The sequence below is a fragment of the Calidris pugnax genome, unplaced genomic scaffold (assembly GCF_001431845.1).
Source record: "Calidris pugnax isolate Ruff unplaced genomic scaffold, ASM143184v1 scaffold13, whole genome shotgun sequence".
Lineage (NCBI taxonomy): Eukaryota > Metazoa > Chordata > Aves > Charadriiformes > Scolopacidae > Calidris > Calidris pugnax.
The window spans coordinates 21169340-21191573 of NW_015090810.1; the positions used below are offsets into that span (position 1 = coordinate 21169340).

Here is a 22234-nt window from a genome sequence, read left to right on the forward strand (position 1 = left end):
GACTGGACTCACAAGAAGCCAAAAAGACCTGACTTGAATTTTCTTATACAGATACCAAAGGGATTTGACAATGAGGTTGCATTTTGCATGAGCTCATAGGGATTCTAGAGGAATCAACCATATGACTCTCTCTTATTTGCACTAAAACACTAAGATTTTATAATGCTCTTTATCGATGCTGTAATGGAGATCATACATTTGGTTTCTTAGACCGTAACTTCAGCAGACAACATTTAGCTGTTGCTTTCGAAACCCTGCTACAGAGACAATTACCAGAGGAATTGCAGTTCAGGTCAAATAACCGTAACCAAAGCAAACTGCAGTCCCAGCGTGGTATCTGCAAGACCACACTTCTGACTCCTGGAAAACTTCATGAATCTGTACGAATAGGCAGTAAGTTAAAAGAGACCATTAACATTGCTTTCAGTTTTGTGCCATTTGAAGAGCAAACGTACCTGCAGAGGTGCACAGGTACCTCTGAGAACAACAAAGGGGGCAGTCACCATTTTAGATGGACAAAGAGCTGGTGGATTACCTTGTCTTGGCAAGTATATGGTGTGTGGTGGTCCCCCTTGAGCTCAGAGCAGACCACTGCCTGCCCTTGCCACCCCCTTGTGTCCAGGGAATGGCAGGACGCTGTGCTACCTTCACCAGAAATTATAACAAATAAAATACGGGTCTGCTTCTGGGTGTGTATCTGAGGAACAATCATTCACTAAACTGGCTTGTTATTTGGACTGAGGCATTTCAAAAACCCTAATAAAAAATTCAGAATAAAACACAGCCGTATTCCCAAGATCATTTGACTTCGGTCAGGTTTAGTGTCCTGGGCTTACACTGTTTGATAAGATTTTTATATTGTATTTCTTGCAACATAGCCTTGCCTTACTGCCCTCAACAACTGTTATTAGTAACAACTTGTTTCTGTTTTGGCTGTTCCAAACTCAAATGACATCATTTGAATGCTACGATACGCTGGCAAATACTGCATAAGAAACTCAACACCGACCTACAGCCAGGGCTGAAAATCGTCTTTTCAAATGATGTTGGTATCAGAGACGATGCTGTAGATCACGGATATAAAAGCAGTTAAAGCCATACCCAATTCACGTAACAGGGTTCCCAAACTACTTCCAAAAAAGGCTCTTTTGCCAATATCTTACTGCAACTCCAGCCATCAAAGCTTAGCTGGACTGCTGTGCCAGATGGCGTTACTGTAATTGGAAACATTTGGGGATTGAAGCGTGTGCTTCACGAATCCTTGGGAGGCCAGGGGCACCCCAAGGCAGCGAGGGATGCTCAGAACCCCTGCATCCCGGCACCCACTGCACCATCCTTGCCTGGATCTTTGTCACCTGATGGTGGACCGAGAACCCTGCCCTGAAACGGCGTTATGCTGTGGAAACCCAGGCACCCTGAGGCTTTTTAAAGCTTTACAACCTTCCAACAGGGGCTGATAAACACAACTCGTGAGGCCGCTCCAACACCTGCTTTAAATAGCAGGAGGAAGATTACTGTATCTTGGACGTTCCTCCAATGTTGGCCCCTAGTGCAAATTTATTTTGGGCAAGATAGATGAGAAATAGGATTAAATGGTTACATCATACTGCATTTTAATGGGGACTGGGTCCGCTTTTTCAAGATCTAGGGGCAAAGGTCCTAATGCTGTTGAAGTCTAGATTTCACCAAAAGAAATATCTGAGAATTACAGACCCCCTGCCTTCCCATTCACTTTTTCCTTTAGAGGAGGAGAAAGGTATTTTTTTTTTTAATTTCACAAAAGAACTTCTCATCTCAGGAGGATTTTTGTGTCAAACACCACAATACATTTGGTTTTAAACAACTAAACACTCAGAAACAATGCATTTATCACAGGCTTTCAAGTCTCTGCCTCGGAGTAAGAAGGATACTTTTCCCTGCAGAAACTACTTTGAGACCTTTCATGAAGCACAACTTGTCTATTCAAGCAAAAGTGCTCATGGTCCCTCATCTTATCTCCCCCGGACACCATCAGCTGCAACAGCCCACAGGCTCTTCCCTCAGCACCTCTTCTTCTGGTTTAGGGCCAGTCACAGAAATCAGCCTCTTCTTTATCTCACATGTGCACAGAATTAAAACCAGAAGCATCAAGTGACTGAAGAGCGCAGTTTCAAAACAGTTTCCAATTCCTACGGATTTACATCACGCTAACAGAAACAGGAACTCTGTTTCCTTCTGTACACTTTGTCTCTCAGACAAACAACCCATTGCTGTGATTTGGAGCAAGAACTTCAAAGGGAACTGAGCGGCATTTGGCAAGGTCTCTAACCCTTCGCGGCAAGGTTCACCAACATCCTGAGGTTACCATTTCATAGCATTTTGAGCCAAAGGGAACCAATTTGTGCCTCTGCTTCTCAGCCACTCCAATGCAAACTTTAAACCACCTAAAGAGGTAGGTTTGAGCTAACACGTTGGACTACCAACAGAAGCAGCTCAGGTGGGAAAACGCTGCCAGCTGTGGTGTGCACCTATTGCCAACTTGCCAACTACACTGTGGGAACACAAACTGCTGGGAGAGCTATGAAGCAGAAGTCTTATATGGCCACACCAAGATATGCCAGAGCTTGTTTGTGAAAATCCTAAATCAAAGACTTGGTGCTGAATTATAATCATTAACTCAGATTAAGAACAAAACTTACAGGGAAACTTTCTCAGCATAAATTTGAATTCCTTTGACTTCATTTTTCTCCATTTACTTTTCAGTTTCCCCCGAGGAATCAAGAATAATCTCACACAACAAAATACAGCAAAACAAAACAAAAAAATCAAATCAAATGAACTGGAATAATAATTATTACTTAAAACTCAGTTCAAACTCACTATCCAAAAATACTAGTTTTCCCACTGCCTTTATTCTGGCTCAAAGTAAACATGAAAGTGTGTAAGATTTTTTTTTTTTTTTTGACAGAGAATACTTTTAAAAGCACTCAAAGTCCTCGATGGTGTTCTAGAGGAAAAGCCAAAATTAGAGTCACTGTAAAAACAAAGTAGAAATTGTGTAATATTAAATTTTTCCTCCCTTGTTTAGTTCCTTTATAAATGACTCAGAAAAGAAAGCCAGCTGAAAATCAAACAAAACAAACAAACAAAACATTTAAAATGCAAAAACCCCCTTACTTGTGTCAGACTGAGATCTCAGCATGCCTTCAATGTCTGTGGTGATTTTGGAAACTTGACTGTAAAACTGTTGTACAGAATTTTTGAGGCCAGAAATATCCGTGGAATGAGATGCTATAGTTCCATTCATTTCACGGACGCAGTTCCATAAGTTGCTTATGTGCTTATTCAGACCTTCTTTTATCTTCTCCAAACTACCTGAGACAGAGTCCAACTTGCCACAAACTTTTTCAACATGCGAGACTCTGCTCTCAACATCCGAAACACCCTCCTGGATGCCTTGGGTCTTTTCTTTGCACTTGTTAAGATCATTCAGGATATGGTCATTCAATTGTTCTAGTCTCTCTTTCACATCACCACAGCAACTGTCGCTGGGATGAGCAGTCTGATTTGCAAATGTCCTTTGCATTTGATCGATTTTTCGGAAGACACCTCGTTGTGTTTTTCTACAGGTAGAATTGACACCCAGAAGCTGCTCCTTGCAGCTATTCAAGCCATCTTGAAGGTTCTTCACATCTTTATCCATGACATTTAGACTATACCTGAATACACGTACATCTCTCTGCATTTTCTGGATATCACGTTGGTTACCCTTCATTAAATTGAGTTTCTCATTAAGAGAGCTATTTAGAGACTGCAGGAGAACAGAGTTGTTCTCTGTTTTCAAAAGCAAGTGATTGTATTTGTTGTTACAATTTTCTAGCTCTTTCTGAAGGTCCTCTGTACCTTGTGGTGCAGACTGACATTTCTGCCCACAGAGGTGTTCAAGTGACTGTAGTTTGTTCCTCACAAAATTCATCTCAGCTGTAAATTGCTCATTTGCAAATCCTGCGTCACTGGGCAAGATGGGCCCAGGATTAATAAACATTCCATCCGGGTCTGTGGTATTAGCAATCTCTAAAATAGTGCCACCTAGCCTATCTTCTAGGCCACGTAGCTTTTGGTCAAACAAGTCTCTCAATTCATCTACCTCAGCAGCTATAGCATTGCGGAGTGTTTCCTCAACGTAAAAGCAATGTTCTTCAGCATTTCGTTCCGTCACATTCATCCTTGCATCTAGCTCCTCCAACCTCTCACCAAACATGTCTTCTAGATCTGGAGTTGACAATCGACTGATTTCATTATCTATTCTAACGTTCAAGATCCTGTGTGCTTCCGCAACTCTGTCAATCTTCTTATCTAAATCTTTTATCTGTTGGTCAAAGTAATTTCTCTCACCCTCCTTGCAACAACTGGACTTGTTTGATGGAATCTGAGTTCGAAGAGAATTTATTTCTTTCCTCAAGTCATTCTCTTTTCCCCTTATAACATCAATTATTCCTGAACAGTTACTGTCATTGTCATCACACTGCTGCTGGATATCCTGTAGTTTGTATTCACAGGAGTTCTTCAGATCTGCCATTTTCTTTTCAAATCCTTCCAGTATTTCCTGTCTGAGGGACTCAAATTTTGAGTCTATATACTCCTGATATATATTGTCACTGGGCATTGTTATTGTAGGTCCTTGTGCTGCCTCCTGCAGTTGTTTTAATTGTCCTTCATAGCCTTTTACTTTTCCGTTCAGTTCCTCCAGCTTGTCGTTCCTCATCTTCAAGGCTTCTTTGACCTCAGCTAGCTCAGACTTTATATCTTCCATTTCAAAATCAATAAAAGGGTCTTTCTGATCTTTATTGCTGTGGAGTCCAGGCAGATGAATACTGTCTGTGTCACCACCAACTACGCTATCAGACTCTGGGCGGTCATAAAGGTTGTTTAGCCAAGTGACCAACATCTTACTCGCATCTTCTTGGACAGTCAACTTTAGGTTTTCATTCACACCTGCCACAGAGGACTGAAGTTCAAGCACTGATCGTGTAAGTCTAAACAATTCATCCTCAAGAAACTGCATTTTCTTCTCGTATGGTGGAGGTTCCGGCACTTCTGTTGGTTCTGCATCTGTTTGATGGAAATAAGAAAGTCTGGATATAAATATTCCCAGTGGTATCTGTTTTAATCAACTGAGGCTAATTCCACTTTTCTTTAAAGCCAAATAATGCCTTAAAATGCTAGATGTTTGTTCCCTTTTCTATTCTTGTTTTCACTAGTTTATAATTGAAATGTTATCAAAACCCTCCAAACTAAAAGTTTGAGCACATTGACCAATTCCTGCCAACATACTACATTGGCAATAAATAAATAAATTAGCAAGCAGAACCCTGCTTCTTGTTCAGCAGTGAATCTAAGCTATAGCATATATACCAGACCATTATGATCCATATACATCACAACACAATCACTTTAGGGCCACTGCATTTCCTGTAATAATAATTTGGGAGGTGCTGCTCCTGAATTCCCACTGAAAACTGAAGTGGCAATAATTTATGTGCCTAAAGCAGGTTTGTGCTCCAGTACTTTGTTGAACTGGAGTCCAAATGCACCTACTGGATGGGGTTCTGCAGATATTCCATTATCACACATGCTTCAAAAATACCTAATTATTTGACACATACTTAAGTAAGCAATGTGTATAAAAGCCTAAATTTTACGCATCCACACTTGTATTAAAATAACACCAGCACTATTCTCTTTGAATTAAAAAAGGAAAAGTAGACTTCTAGTTGCAATCTACCTTTTACCTAGCACAAATCAGCTGATGAATCTGAAACCATCCTTCCAATCCATCTGTCACTGGCAGTACTTATTTGTAGAGCCATGTACAATTCTGGATGTTCCATTTCAAGCAAAAATCCACAAAAATTATAGAAAATCAAGGAAGGATGAAGGGAAGGAGGGACAGAAGGAAGAAAGGACGAAAGGAAGAAACGGAAACATTATCAGAGGTCAAGAAAGTATAAACTGCAGGAAAAGCCAAAATAATTTGTTATTTAGGCTAGAGCAGAACGAGAGTGATATTCTGAAAGACACTTGCAAACTGGTATGGAACAAACTGTTTTCCGTATCTGCTGCTGACGGGACAGGACAAGAAGAACAGGCTTCAACTGGAGCAAGTCAAGGTACAGAAAGTGAAATGCCAGAAGTCACTGTCCACGTGAGCAGCAGAATTTCCACCACTGGAGGCTGGACAGACATAGCTGATCCTACCTTAGGGGTCAGATAAACAGACCCCTTAAGGGCCCTCTAGTCCTGTTTTCTGGGATTCTCAGCAACAAGGCACTAGTAAGTCAAGATACTGAGTGTGATCCCAAACAATCATCTAATATTAATCAAACCTGCAACTAGAGCACCAACTGCTTTAGTTTAACAAACATTTAATACCACTTTAATGTGTAGACCCATATGACGATATTTATTTGCATACTACCATATATCTCTGCCGTTAGGCAGAGTAAGGTAAACTCTACAAATATGTCATGTATATTCCTAATTGTGATTTTGCATGGTATCTTTTATGCAATTCATAATCCAAAGTCCATACTGAGATAGGGTCTGAAGGACATGCAGTGGGAAGTTTTCTTAGTTTTAAACTGGATTTCAGCTTAAAGAAGGAAGGTAGGAAGTCACAAATGTATTCTTCAAGACTGGCAGAGTGGCCAGTTCCTTTAATAATAAATAAGTATGCAGACACAGAGTGCAGCTATTACATACACACTGGTCTTTTTTTGCACTGAATTACAGTTCTAGGGTCAGAGCAGAAAGAAAATACCTAGACGCAAGCAGTGTGCAAGTTACTTAAAGGTATCACCATGTTTTATTATCATCTTTTGGAAATAATATTTTGGGTGGGCTAATAAAATATTTTAAAAGTCTATTTTTAAAGCAGGTATATAATCTATAGGGCTGGTTTAAAGCCATATATTCAGTCCCAATCCATTCCACTACACAAAAACCACAAGCGGAAATCTGACTAAGCGCTATCCGTGACACTAATCTCTGATGATGTTGGGAAAAAGTCCGTCAGAAGCAAACATGTGTTTATCATTTTTTGTTAATGCAGAAAAGGCATAATAATGCAGTAACAGCACTCCTCTTACCCTTTCAGAAGACACTATCTTATACAAACACCATTCATTTCTTAAGGTATTTTTTCAGCAATTGAGGCTTATCATTCCCTTACCCCTTAGTATTAAGGCAGGTAATGTAATATGAATCTGTAAAACCTGCACAAGCCCTTGAACAAACAAAACACTGTGAATGCTAGATATATAATATAACATAGATTATATAGATAATATATATCTAGCTAGAGAGCATTATATATTGTTAAAATTAGTACTTTTTTTTGTTTTAATAATAGTTCCTCTCAAATGTGTGTGTATATATATATTTAATTTGTTTTGCTGAACATTGAAGAAACCACAAAAAAACCCCTGCAAATTCTTACAAAAAACCCCCTAGTCTTAATGCAAAGATTTTCCTGAACAATGAGTAGCCAGCTGGCATTTATGGCCAGCGTTCTACACCCACCTCTCCATTATTCTTCAGGAAATTCTCTGTATCAAGACTGTTATTGCCTGGCAATTATTTTCCCACCACACAGTGTCTTCCATATGGATCTCCTACCTGCCAGTAGTTGAGTTTAACAGAAACCATAACCGTTCTTATACTTAAAACAAAAATCCAGACGTGATCATGCATACGAAAATTCAAACAAAAAGTTACCCAAGCCTTTCTTCACGACAGCTTTTGCTGGTGGTGTAGGACGACGAGCAGTGTTTGGCTTTTCTGCTGGGCCATCTCTGCAGTCTTCCCCTTTGTACCCAGGACAACATCTCCATTCCAGCTCCGTTACCGTCTTATATGCAATTGTGTACCGAGGTCTGAAACTCGTTCGGTATCTGCCAAAAGAGAAAGCATTTTAAACGATCCACAACCCGATCTGCTAGTTAGATTAAACCTGAAATTTAACCAGCTTTTTAAAAGGACAATCAGTTAATTTCATATATGCTTCATTTTCTCCTTCAAACACCAAATGAGCAAATGGTTCTGTCTAGGTTTCAAAGCGACTTGCACGCAACACAGCCATGCAAGGGAGAGCGAATACGACCACAGCAACAGGGGTTTTCATGTATGAGCAGAGGGACAACGTGTTGTGGGAAGTGAAGGTTCTTCTCATCAGACACTGCTGACTTAACAGTGACCGCCACTGTATGACTCTGTAAGTTCAAAACCTTTTTCCTCTAACTACTTTTCTTCACAAACCCACCCACAGGGCTCGCTGGCAGCAACTCTTATGGACATCAAAAAGCTTCTGTCTGTCTGCTTTGTCCCACTTGTCTTTCCACAGTCTCCACTTAAGCCATTCCTCAGAATCTGTATGTACGGAGCAAAGGTAGGAGGGATATTCCGGGGAAGGACAAAATGCTGAAAGCACGAGTCAGATAAGGACATGAAAGAAGGAGTCAGATGAAAGGCTACAACCAACAAAGGAATCAACTCTTTCCTACTTCACTGCCCCAGGTCAGTTGAAAAGGATCTTGCAGACAAACCTGTGCACAATTTATGTACATACAACCTGCAGTTTCCAGGATTAATCACTCAGAAGTTAATAAATAGCAAACTGATTCTGGTTGTGCAACTTTCTTTAACCATAGACGTCTTCCATAACTTTCCTTGAGTACACGTACCACGTGTCCAACTCCAGTCAGACACCATGGCATCCCACCAGACCCTAAGCAGAGGCTGTGCCATTTCATAAAAACTAAAGCAATTCAAGGTACAGTTTTTGGGTTGAGAGATGAGGAAAATAAATAAAATAGGGATTCATCACCTGAGCTCTGTAAATTGGTATACTTGGAACACGTACTGCAACAGAAACCAATTTCTCACGTGAATTCCTCTCTCTGAATGAAACTAGTGTCATGCTATTAACCTCCCTATCACATTTTCAGAACTTTTAAAGATTATTTCAGATTAGAACAACAGTAAGCATTCATTAATGAATGACAGACTCACTTCCCAGCTGAAGTGTCCCTAAAATAGCAATACTGCAGAAGAAATAGAGGAGGGCAGTGAAGGACTCAGCAGGAACTGGTAACAGATTTGTTTCATAGCCTGGCTGGGTTCATAGGGAGTGTCATTTGGGACAGCAAGGACGCAGTGCAGAATGGGCACCAAAAGCAGCCATGCTATCACAGAAAAAAAAAAAAAAATATATCGACTACACATTTCACTAAAGTAAACATTTTCTTGTATTAATATGCAAAAATAATTATTGTTTAAAAACAATCAATAATCAGCTACCAGATGGAAAGAGTTGAAACTTACACCAACTGTGAAACAGCTTCCATTGAAAGTCACAAAATAAGAGAGAAAAATAATTGCTGAAATAATTTTGTATTTTTTTACTCAGCATCTTCCACCTTTAGAGACATAATTTTAATATCATGTCCTGCATCTGAAATGCATTTGCCATTTCGGTAAGCTGCTTAGCAAACTTGGGGTGGGGAGGCTGTTCAAAGTGCTAACTGCTAATTGTGAATTTGTTTATTTTCCAATCCTATCTTTCCCAGTTACGCCACGATATATTCCAGTTTTTGCACTCAGGACATACTCTTATCTATAACCTCTCTTTTAAGGGGAAGAAGTTACTTTGACTCAAGACAATGTTATATTTTTCCAGCAATTTTTGGGCCAAAGAGGAGTTTATTCTAATAGGCCTCTCCGGATTTCCTTCTCCTGGGAATCTTCCTTGGAAGGCAGGGGCAGGCTAGGCTGTAACTCTATAATAGAGAGTGGCTTGTAGCTGAAGTGGTTTCCTGGGGTTGTCAGCTTTTCAGGTTCTGACTTGAAGCACATAAACTCAGAGTAGGTTTCCAATCCTTTTTTACTTTGTATGAACACCGTATATGAAACAGCCTTAGACTGTTTCACTCCAGCTCATCATTTCTTTTACAGTTTTCACCGAAACATCTGCTGAATCCTGTTGACAAACGTAAACTACAGACACCCCCAAGGTCAAGTGCTTTAAAAATTAAATAGAGGAGTGCAATGTCAAGGGCACCACCGGGAAGGACAACATCCTGGCCACCCAGGAACTGCCTTGTCCTTCTCCCTTATCTAAAGTATTAAAGTATTAAAAAGTGTAGGTAATTTGGTTTTGACTCCTTTCCTTCCAACGAGCCGCCAGAGTCAGAGGAATGACAGGATTAGGTAGATGTTTTAGTGTTTTGAAGTGGCCTGAGAGTCATTACAACCTCTCTCACAACCACCACATTACTGCACTGCAAACTTTGAACTTCCAGATCAATTTTCACATGCCGGAAAGGGTTGTACATACTTTTCTCTGATTTCCATAAAACACTTCACTGCTCCAAACTTTGTGTGTGTTCCTCTCTATGCTTTCAAGGCCAAAATCCTTCCTGAAAACTGCAGTATTTTTACTATCTTCAAACACCATTAAGATACATTTCTCAATTTTTTCCTAATAAAGTTTTAAGAATATAGCTGAAACAAATTTTATAAAAGGGTAAGAATAACTTTTATGCAAATTCTGTACTTCTTTGCTCAAATTACAGCACAAGGATTTTCCTTGCACTGTTTCTGCCATTCCTATCATACTTTTGACAAGTCTCTCTTTGCATACTTTCTCTGTAATGGTGTCCATCAATGTGGACACCTTCAGATGACTTCAACATTCAGACAAAAATAAATCACAAGACAAAATGAAATAGAAAAGAAGAATATAAACAAATTAAAAGAAACCAAGCTTAGTTTAGGATTTTTCATATGGGCAAATTTAAAACTTTTCCAAACTCCACATTAAAAGTAAAAAATAATCAAGTTTGACTTTTTTTTTAATTATTTCATAGTTTCATGATCCTAATAGGCATAAAATGCTTTAATATGATTTAATACAAAAATGATTTGAAATGCAGAAGAATTCTCCCATTCTAAATAAACATTCTGTATCTACAACTTTTAAAATGTTGCAGCAATCTATTCCGTACAAATTCTTGGGAGTCTGAGAGCTCAAGCAAATACATGAATTGGATCTGTTTTGATTTCAGCTATGGCACGTCCAATGCAGACTAACCTGAATCCTAAACCACAATTCTCCTAGAGCAAAAATAAGCTAGAATCAAAATGCTTCAAAATCTGGATGTAGAACAACTTTCACATTTTAGATCTTGAACTATGGTAACAAGATAGATGGCTCAGAAATTGAATTGGGATTTACTTACCAAGAACTATCGCTCCTCTACACCACCAGTGCAGTCCCACGTCCTGCAGCAAGGCTAGTCACGTAAGGCTGGGAACAGGAACTTACCCTAACACTTTCCTCATTTGAATCCAGTCACATAAAAGTTTCTTCAAAACCACAGTTTCACTGCTACAGCTTCCCTACCAACGATATGGTTCACACACAGTTGGGGAAGTTGTCCATGCAAGGAATGGTGTCACTGCTGGCACCACCCAGATCCTCTCACAAATGAGAGTCACCAGCATGCATCCCGCTCAAGGGACATTCTCAATCATACAACAAGTTTTTGAAAACCATAACTTTGCTCACTTGGTGGACTTCAGTGAAGGAGCTGGAGACTTCCAGGATTTTGCCAGAATATAACAGTCTAACAGCACGAACACAATTATATTCTTGATTACATTTCGAACCAAACAAACCATAACTTTCTGCTAGAGACAGCATCCTGACAATAATTCATGATTCTGTGTATTTTAATGACTTAGGACTGAGAGCTACCAGAATATACAAATCAGACATGTCTTTATTGTGCAGTATTTTGAATCCTCAAACTCACAGCAAACATAAAACATACAAACACAAACGTACAAAACATACAAAACACACTCAGTTTAGCAAGAGATGAAATGTGGCTTCTCTATAAAGCTGGGCAGAGTTACGTGGTTAGAACATAACATGCCCAAGTTTCATATCTTTTTATCTTGAATGTGTGAATCTTTACACAGTTACCCCATGAGACAACTTGGTCAAAAGGGTTAACAAAAGTTTCTAAGTCTCTTAAAGAACTGAGGCTCCACTTTAATGCCTGTATATGCTGGAATGTAATTGAAAAACAGTAAAACATTAAATCTTCCTTCAGTTGACTTGGATTTCTGCTATTCAATTAGGTGTTAATAAACACAATTATTTTTACAAGCGTCTCAAACATGTTAAAAAAAAATATCTTATGTAGGTAAAAGTTACATGCAATACACCAGCATTTATTGTGCCTAGTCTCACCCCATCCTCTTGTGGACTGCCAGCCCAAAACAATGGTCACATCCTTTTGGTAAATTGAGCTAAATACTACAAATGAAATCATTATTTGAGAAAGCATGAATAGAGGGTGATTTCAACAGTCTCTAATCTTTCCTCCCAACAGAGAAAATAAGAACAGCTGGTTTTTAGGAGTTCTTCCACAACAGGCTTAAAACTACCAAAGCCTACTACCTTCACCATGAATTCAACATGCTGATCAAATGAGAAAACACATTCAGAATACTAATGCAAATCTTCACTTTTAATATCTAAGTATTTCACAACTGAAATAAAGTCATACAGTGTGGCAATAGCATTCAAATATTCCTCCTCTTTGAGAGAAAAGTATTTTCTTAGGAATATGCTTAATTAGAAATACATGTTTGCTGCAAATGCTAGACATTTTGACTAGGGAACGAGTTATAATTTTCTCATGGTGCTAAACCACAGAAGGAAGCAGTTAGCACTGATATTTGGAATGTCACCTAATAGCGATAAAACAAATCAGAAACATTTGGACGAAACTGGTGGGAAAACATATGGTTCAGTTCTGTAACTAGATATTAACATTCAACCTTTTGGGAAACGCAAGGAGATAAGTGCCACCACATCCTCACTGTGAGGAAGGGACTGCAGAATCAGCATATGTTTCTACATAAGCAACGTGTAACATGTTTATTCTGAGCACAAAACCTCACAGTCGGTCCAAAATTCTGTAGTCATTGGAACAGGTCCCATAACTTCAGCAGCTTGCAAATCATGGTCTTATTGAATAGAAGATAGCGAGTCTTCACTATTTAACGCTTTTATTGAATGTAGATCCATTCTTTGTAAATTATATAGCCTGCTCTTGCATGTCCCAGTCATCCAGATCTCCAATATGTTGCAATGGGAGTGCTGAAGTAGCACAAATACCCCCAAGAAATACTACTTAGAAGATATAATTAAATGCAACCATATTTTGACCAAGCATTTTTTATTTTGTAGGCTGTCAAGGCTTCCGTTGAAAATATACGTAAGTTGGCCATTTATACTACCCAGTTACTTAAATAGAACTAGTTGATCCCAAGTTTTCTGTTTCCCAAGAGTGCAGGCCTAATTGCAAGCCCTGCAGATGGTGGCAGAAGTCCTAGCTCCACTGAAATCACCATGAGTTTTAGCGATTGCCTCTAACAGTGAGTTTCAGCACACCTGAATTTCAGGTGCCTACTGTGTAGGTATGGACAGGCTCTAGTTGTCTGGTTTTCCATTACAGCCAACAGTCAACACAACCAGTAGAGTCACAACAGGGCTGCATCTTGTCCAAAAGTCATTATTTACATCCGATTACCTAAAGAACATGCTGGACACCACTAACTTGCATTTGAATCACCACTCCTGCAGGTGCCTAAGCTCCCATTCTCTGTATGGCAGAGAACTGAAGATAAGGTGAGACAAATCCCACTTCTGGATTTTCTTCTTTTATAACTTTGCTACTACTCAGCAGTGTTGGCAGCTGGCTTGTGTTCCAGCCCACAAATAAGCTTAATTTGAGAAAAATATGTCCCTACCAAGAGTTTATCCTAAGGCAATTATGGCAAGCGTTGAAAATATGTTTAGACAGGAATAGATCAGCCTACAGAAGTCTAGGTGTTCATTGAAAGCAAGCCGTGGAGTTGGTAATAAATCCCAATTATATGCTACAGCAAAAATCTATTTAAAAAGAATCCTAGTGAACCCCAAAATATTTTTTTTATTTTGATCCGGCATTAGAGACACTAAGCTGCTTCTTACAGATGGACTAAAAGTTTTATCTTTCCAACGCTACTCTTCCTTTAGCTGGCATTTTTGCTTTCCAAAGTTGATATAAAGAAGGTCAGTACACGTGTTTGCAGACACTAGGGTCTGGGGAATTACTTTTCTTCAAAAAATGCCACTGACATTACGCACTAGCCCAATGCCTGGCCCAGTCACAGCCATCTCAATTGAAATTCCCAAAAGGCCATGGTCAAGTCTTCACATAACATCATAATCAGGCTCTAATATACGCTATCAAAAGCAAGCAGAGAGTGTCTCAAAATTGTTTGCATTGGGAAAGACATAATTTTGAGGCACCCCTGTGGAATAGGTAAAGTTATGAAGACCTCCACTGGCACCTATTACCACAGAGGCTGTTTCTCTGGGCTCACACAGGCACATAAGGGTGCTTTCAATGAAGTTTGCACTAATGTATAGCACGGCTGGCATTTGCACCAGACTTATTCTGAGCTAAATCCTGAATAAAAAGCTGCTACTGGTTGAGAGCATAAACCAGGGCTGAAACTGCGGGAAAGCAGGATAAGTCAAAGCACTATGCATCTCCAGGAATGCAACTGCCTGATGTGTACCCAACCAAGAAATCACCCATCCACGTCACTGCAAAGGGTGCTTTAATATCACACTACAAAAGCACTTTCATTTTGCTAAATGTGTCATAAAATAGGAATGAGCACTAGAGAGTAAGTACTTTTTTCCAGTGTTCATTGTTTATTCTGTGCCTTCACACCACCTGGGAAGTATGACTGGAGCAGAGATTGCCTTCTGGCTGGAAGAAATTGCCAGGGGGCAGAGACCTGGCACAGGTGACTTGAATTCCTCTCTCCTACAACATCCCCTGCATATTGGCCCTCAGGATGGAAGGAGAAAAGTTGCTTTCCTCCACTCCTGAAGAACACTGTCCCCTCATCTATAGGTGGCAGGGAAGGAGCAGAGAATCATGGTGCCCAAATCGGGTCACTGCAGCCTGGTCTCTCTTATCTAGTTCTCTTTAATCTATTTAATTGGTTCAATACATTCAAGAGAACCTGGCTGAACTTTACTGCAGAGTTTGGGCTTTTTTCAATAAGAGGGGCAGAAGATCACAGGAACTGGTAGAATACAAAAATGTTAAACTCTTCTCAGACAACACCACAGGGATTCATTTGTAGCTCCATTCAAATCTCCAAAAGTGCCATTGTTCATTACTTATACAGCGTCTTTTGATGCCACTCATCTCAGTTAGAATCCTTCTATCCAAAAAACTGAGGTTCAAAACAAAATATTCTTTCTTGGGAAATAAATGTTTCTTCTTGAGAAGAAACAACAAAGGGACTGCACACTCTGAAACATGCCCCCATGTCTCATACTAGTCATTTCTAGTTGCTGTGTGTATATATCCATACACACACACACACGTATCTATCTATCTGGCTGGCTAACTCCCTCTCAGCTGCCAATGATTTACTTTGAAAAAGTTGACCACTGAAGCCCAGTAGGAAATGCCAAAAAAATACCTGTCAGGTTTAAAATTTTAATACTCTTAATGTTCATGGATTAGCATTTCTGAAAGCTAGGCTGGCATCCTCTTTTTACGAGCAGAAAAACCAACACATAACTTACAGGCACAGAGAGTCTGTGGGAAGGCTCAAAGCAGAGCTTCGTTCTTGGGATTTACAATCTTGAATTATCTTACATGGTTGCTTCCTTCCATTTTGCCACAACATAAACCTATGCCAGTCAACCACACACTCACAGACCAACATCCAGCTACTAAAAATCCACTAAATAAAATAGGATAGGAGAACCCTGAAAATACAGTCCTTTCAGAAAAATTTTGTAGAGCAACACTGTGATGTAGTCTAACAGTGATGGGACAAGAGATTTTGCAACAGATAATGTATTAACAACATTTTCACCTGCCTCTTCCAGCAGCAGGGACCAAGTTTCTCACCCTTACACCACTGGAAAGGTCAAGTAAAGATGCAGAGCTTTATCCCCTGATAAAGCTGCCTGAGAAACCGAGCTCCAGTAGCATATATTCTGCTTCTCTGCCCATGAAATAAAATTATTTCTAGTATTAGTCCAAAGAGCTACTGCTGACAGATTACTTGAAAACATACACAGATAGAATAGATAACCAAGATCTTCACGAATGCAGGAGCTAACCTGGGGGATTAGCTGGGACCCAAACTTTCAGAATGAAATGCAGCATTGTTTTGAGAGCTGATACTTTTCAAGACACCAGGTCAAAAGTGAACCAGAGGGGTGAGGAAAGGAAACGTGAATGCAAGAAAGAAGTCAGATGGGAGTAACAATCTGCAACGTGAAAAATTGGCACTACCCACTTTCTAATAGTACAGAAGGTTCCTTGGTTATTTGGGTGATTTATGAAAAAATAGGTCTTAAAACAGGTCAGCAGCTCCCTAAAGTTAACAATTTGTTATTTTGGCCAGCAGCTTAGTGCTTAAAAGAAGAGGCCCCAGACCTCCAGGTCACACATTTCTCAAACCAGAAAAGCATAAAAAAACCTAATTATTTATACTAATGTGAACCGAGGAGCAGTTTGTGACTTTTGGTTTGTTGTTTTTTTTTTTTTAACTATTGCAACAGACTCGGAACGATGTGTGAAATGAAAATCCCCTGCCCGGTTCACAGAGAAGAAAGGCTCAGTTGCCATCAGTGCGTGGAGGCAGAGATGCACATTTCAGGCCCAGGGAGACAGCCAGGAAAGTTTACCAGACGCAGCAGGGGCTCAAAGACTCTCAAACAAGCACTCCAGGAAACTGCAGTACGTTCTGAAGTTTTTTAAGTTTCCTTGCTGTTTTCAATGCAGAACCCCTTAGGCTAACCTCCCTATGCAGGCAGCTAGCTGGAGCCTGTACAAAGAAATTCTGCTTCACACAAAATACGCTAAGTAGGGAAAAAAAACCTCCTAAAGACCTTTCTAGATATTTGGAGGGGAAACATTAAACAGCCCTCACTTTCCCTTCAAGTTTTGGTGCATCCTGCAAGTTTGTCTCATGAGATATGCATTGCTAGAAGCCAGTGGCAAACACAGGCTCTGATCTGTGCTGACTTGTGTATCCACCCTGCCTGGCGCTGAGCACTCTGACACAGGTTTGTACACTTAATTTCTAGCGACTGAACAGTCTCAGAGAAAACTACATTGGGACTGTTGAAGGGTTGAAAACTACATGTGGATTTCCCACATATTCCTACGCTGGGGCTGACGTGCTTCACCCAGGTTGCTCTGGGGTTGCCAGAAAATCGTAAATCGATGAAGCAATCCATGTTGAACTGGAAGTCTGAAGTGTTGCTTTCAGTCATAACATTTCCACACTTACTCAGAGTTATTTTATTAATAAACACTGAATACTGCTTATTAAAAGCTGTGTATTATTCATAAGTATAGTCATCAATCCTGATATTTATGCAGATATTTATTGCAGAAAACTAGCAGTAACGGTCTCTAAAGTTCTTTCAGTGTTTTGCCTTAAATCTTCATCTTGGCAATGATTAAAACTGCGATTAGTTTAGCAGTAGGCTTATTTATGGTCATTTGAAAGTATTAAACGACAAGAAGTTGGAAAATATTGCTCAATGAGAGATTTGGAGAGGCTTGCTAATTTAGCTATTGATTCATTCATCATTTTCTTGGCCATTTTCTAAGTATGTGCAACCTAGTGAAATAATGGGTTTGATTATTATACATTTATCATCAGTGTTGAAAAGCTCACACTAAATCACGAAATCCACTCCCTACAAGCTGAGGACAGGTGACCCGACTCATTACACACTTGAGCACACAAACATCTTTACTCACATGAGCAGAATTAATGGGGGCTGAGATTTAAATTAGGGGATCAGATAAAACATCCTTTCTTCAAGCCCCTAAGCAACCTGATCTGACTTTGAAGCTGGCTGAAGATGTTAGCTGGGGGCTACGGGGGGATTACATGACCTCCAGAGGTTCTTCCCACTCTAAAATTTTTTTCTATTTGATTTACTACCTTGCACGGGGAAGTCCCATTTGACAGTTCTGTAGCAAAAATGAAAAGACAGAAAACATCCCTCTGCCTCACCCGCTTCAGTTCACTTCAAACTTTAAAATTAAAATCTTACTAGTGAAAGAGGCTTTGCCCAAAAATGGTGAGCCATAAACTGCAGCACCTATGCCACAGCCAGGTGTCCCAACATACTCTACAGCACAAGAGGCAAAACAAACAACTGGTGCAACAACATCCTACCCTGAAGCAGCTACGTTGACCGGAGGATGTCCAAGAGAAGCCACAGCCCTAAAGAGCATGTAGGATCTAGCCAGAAGGGAAATGCATTTTGCTTTTAGAAAAGCTTTGAGAGAAGCTTTTTAGAAAATCAGAAAACGCTATTACTGACAAATTCCTGATAAAGCCAATTAAGTTACTAAACCATTCATAAGAAAGCTAGGAAAGGAAATTTACAACAAAAGGAGTAGGGAGGGGTCAGTTATTTATGAAGCAGTATTAGATTTCAAAACATACAAGTTCTTTTTAGTGGGTAAAAACACTAATATTTTTGTATAAGTATCTTTCAGTCCACTGACCCACTAATAACAAAGTTCCTCCCTCCTTTGCTTAGTCACAGTTTTAAGAAAAATAAATCATGAGCCCCCCATACTTCAAAGGGAACATACTTCAAAGTGCCCTTCTGCTTTTTCTTTCTACTCCCTCTCTTCCTATCTCTTAAGCAGCCACACTTCAACTCACATTTATCCTTGACACCTTAATCAGCCAAAGCATTCACTAACTTCTCAGTGAGGGAGTGCACTATTGAGCCCAAATACCTACAAAACACTTAAACAATGAAGTGTAATAATTTCCTGAATTTCAACTCAACATTTCAGGAAATAACCCTGTAGCCAAACTGAAATTACAGTTAGCACTCCTAGAAGCACAGTCTTTCCAACAGCACTGTGCTTATTTTTTCAGACAAATAATATTTTAATGGGTCTAAAGGGTAGATAAAAAGGATTCAGGCATTTGTAAGATTTTTAGGCTTAATCACCAAAGTTTTCTATTTCTAAAACAAAAATGAATTAAAGAAAAAAAAAAAGAGTGCTGACTATAATCCATATCTGAAATACACACTCTTTTATATGTGAAGAACATGTGGAATTCAGGAGTACACTGTATGTTTAAGGCGATGAAACACTCTCACATAAAATGCAATGAGCTATTTAAGTAATTGTTATGCATAACCTAGACTGTACCTAAACAGTAGAAGGGCTCTTTAAACCTCATCTTAAATAATTAAATCAATAGTAAATCCACTGACTGACAAAAAAAACCCCTAATAGTACTCAAGGACTAATAAACCCCGTACATCTATGATACCGTTAACAAACGCTTTGTTTGCTTTGGATCTCACTGTCCCCACTATCTGTAGCAGAATGAGCTCTTAGATGAACCACGGGTATCAGAAGGAGACTACACAGGGACTGCAGTTTATCCTGATGAATATCTGCTATTTAGTTCATTTTTAACTTCTCTATGTAAGCGTACAAAGGAAAAAAGAGAACAATTTCAGAAAAGCCCTCACAGTCATTTCTTTGTTGCTTTTATAGCTCTTTCCTGTCCTATTTTTGTCAACATTAGCTAACAAACATATACAAATACATTTGGTATTCAGATCACTACTCCTTCTGAATTAAACAATATTTTTCAGAGGAATTAAGTTACTCCTGTTTACAGGGGGTTGCAGGATTTGAACCCTGTATTTCAAACACTTTGGATTAGTTCCTTTATTACTCTGCCACTAAAAGAACGTGTGTACCAGCAACAGACAGAAAAATAAAAGTCACAGCCTGCCTACAAGCAGAGATTTTGCACACAATAACGTTTCAAGATTTTGATATTCCAGCTGCTTTCAGTGTTAATCTGCTGGTGCTGTAATAGGTACTTACAATATTTTATGTTAAGAAGAAGGAATTGTTTTGCAGTTGCCATCAGGGTAATAAAGAAAATAACAGTTATGTTCACCCAAGAAAGTCAAATTGAGGAAAAAAAGGCTTATGATAAGTATCTAATTCCATTCTAAAAGAACAAAAAAACCCCATGAGATTGGCCACAGCAGGCGAGACCAAATGTCTGTTTAGCCCTATATTCTCTCTCTGACAGCAGCCAACTCCAGATGTTTAGAAGAAGCATAAGGACAGATGATACCATTACACTGAACAACAGAGTCATCTGGAAGGGATGGGACTTCTGGAGGTCACCCAGTCCTGTCCCCTGCTCAAACTGGGCTTCCCCTTCTGACTCCTGCCAAAGATCTCACCCGCTCAAGCAGTTCGTGGTTGAGGAATTTCCTGAGCTAGAAGCAATGCCTTTGCACTTTCTTCATTATCTGCTAGCAGATTGTCTAAGAAAATCCTAATTTACCGCCTCTGAAATTCCTTATCTTAATGCTCAGTGATTTATGTGTTCAAAGAGCTCAGCTTCAACCCCTCCTCAGTCCTCCGTAGCTCCGCTACAGAGACTCCCCAGGACAGAGGGCACACCCCATTACACAGCCTGTAAGCTCAGTCAGAAGTCCAAAATCGCCAGTTCTACACTCCAAAGAGAAACAAGGGAAATTACACAAGACGGTGTTACTCAGCTGTCTGCAGCCTTTGTTATTTCCCTCAAATTCCAGTGTTTATATATTCCAATAGAGAAAAGCTCTCTTTTTTTAACAAAAGTAGCAATCCAAACAAACAGAAATGAGTGGATTTGAGTGCCAGACGCCCAGCACCTATTTTCACAGGTGCCAGGGAGGCAGCATCATCGATGTCCGCAGTCTGTCTCAGTAGCACCCCAGAGCTAGCAGTACCAGGCTCATCCTCACTGTTTCACATCAAAATTAAAACTAGTTATTCTTTGAATCCTCACCATCACCTCAGTCCAACTCTGAGCCTAATCCCTTCAAAACCCATGCGTGTCTTTCCACTGGCTTCTGGGGGAGATGAAATGGTTTCACAGAGTGCTTAACACCTACAGCTTTCAAAAAAGAGCGTGCAAATATTACTGCTTTTCAAGTGGGGAAATTGACGAAGGGAGATCTGCCTGCAATTAGCCAGAAGGTGAGATACAGCTGTTCCCTGACTCGCTCCTGCAGGCTCACCCAGCCTTGCTCCACCACCCTGTGCTGTAGGCGGCCACTCTACAGACTACCACGCGCTCACACTCAGTCACATGAAGCTTAAAATCAAATAACTTCGTACTGTGCCCTGTAAAAATCTCTGCACTGGCTGCTCCCCTGGCTGGACGACCGACAGGGATGCACAGATTGTAAATGGCCGACGTTCCTGGCTCACCCTCACCCTCACGCTCACATCCAGCCAGCCACACACACGGCAACCACCAAACCGGTTCTGAGTGCTGCTGTACCCTGGCAAAACCCGGACCGGGGTGCATGGGTGTGCTCCTGGCAGGTGCTGGTGCTCCCGGCGCCAACGGGAAACCGCCTGCCTGCTCACCGCCTCCCCAAACACCTTGTGGGGCGTCGAGGCGTGCCAGGGCGGGGTGTCAAGGTGTGCCAGGATGGGGTGACGAGGTGTGCCCGGATGGGGTGACCAAGCGGGCCAGTGCGGGGCAATGAGGCGTGCCAGCCGCTGGGCAACCAGGCGGGCCAGCGCGCCTCCCTTTTCAGCTCTGCGGACCGGCTGCGCGGACCAACAAGGCGCTCAATCTGGCTCTAATTAGCTCCCGGCAGCCTTATGTTTGCAATGAGAAGGGAGCGCTTTGTTCGGGGCACGCTGGGGGAGCAGAAGGCGCCCTCCCGCCCCGGCCCTGCAGGCTTTTTGGGGTGCGGGGACCGGCGGCCACCGCTGCTCCGGCGGAGCTCGGCAGGGGGTGGCCAAAGCCCTTCCCCTCCCCAGGTCGCCTCTTCGGCTACTTACACCGGGGTGGGCTGGCAGGGGAACTGGTTCCAGGCGCACTTGTACTGGGCCTGGACGTAGCTCTCCGTCCCGTCCAGCACCGAGCAGCTCACGTTCTTGTTCACTATGTAGGCGCACCAGTTCCTGAGGGGGAGGAAGGAGAAGACAACGGCCGTCAGGGACGGGCAGCGGCAGGAGGGAACCCACACACCGCCCCAGCCCGCCTGCCCCAGCCCGCCCCGGCTCGCCCC

At 40.9% G+C, this 22234-nt stretch overlaps 1 protein-coding gene across 1 annotated transcript in view; it reads right to left on the reverse strand.

Annotated features, from left to right (window-relative positions):
* The window catches only part of EMILIN2 (elastin microfibril interfacer 2), a 36066-nt gene that overhangs the window by 11814 nt on the left and 2018 nt on the right, over positions 1-22234 (reverse strand). Inside the window, exons 2-4 of the mRNA XM_014938452.1 lie at positions 22005-22226; positions 7756-7931; positions 3157-5091 (exon numbers count right to left, since the gene is read on the reverse strand). Coding sequence (XP_014793938.1) covers positions 3157-5091; positions 7756-7931; positions 22005-22226 — 2333 coding nt within the window. The remainder of the gene's footprint in view (positions 1-3156; positions 5092-7755; positions 7932-22004; positions 22227-22234) is intronic.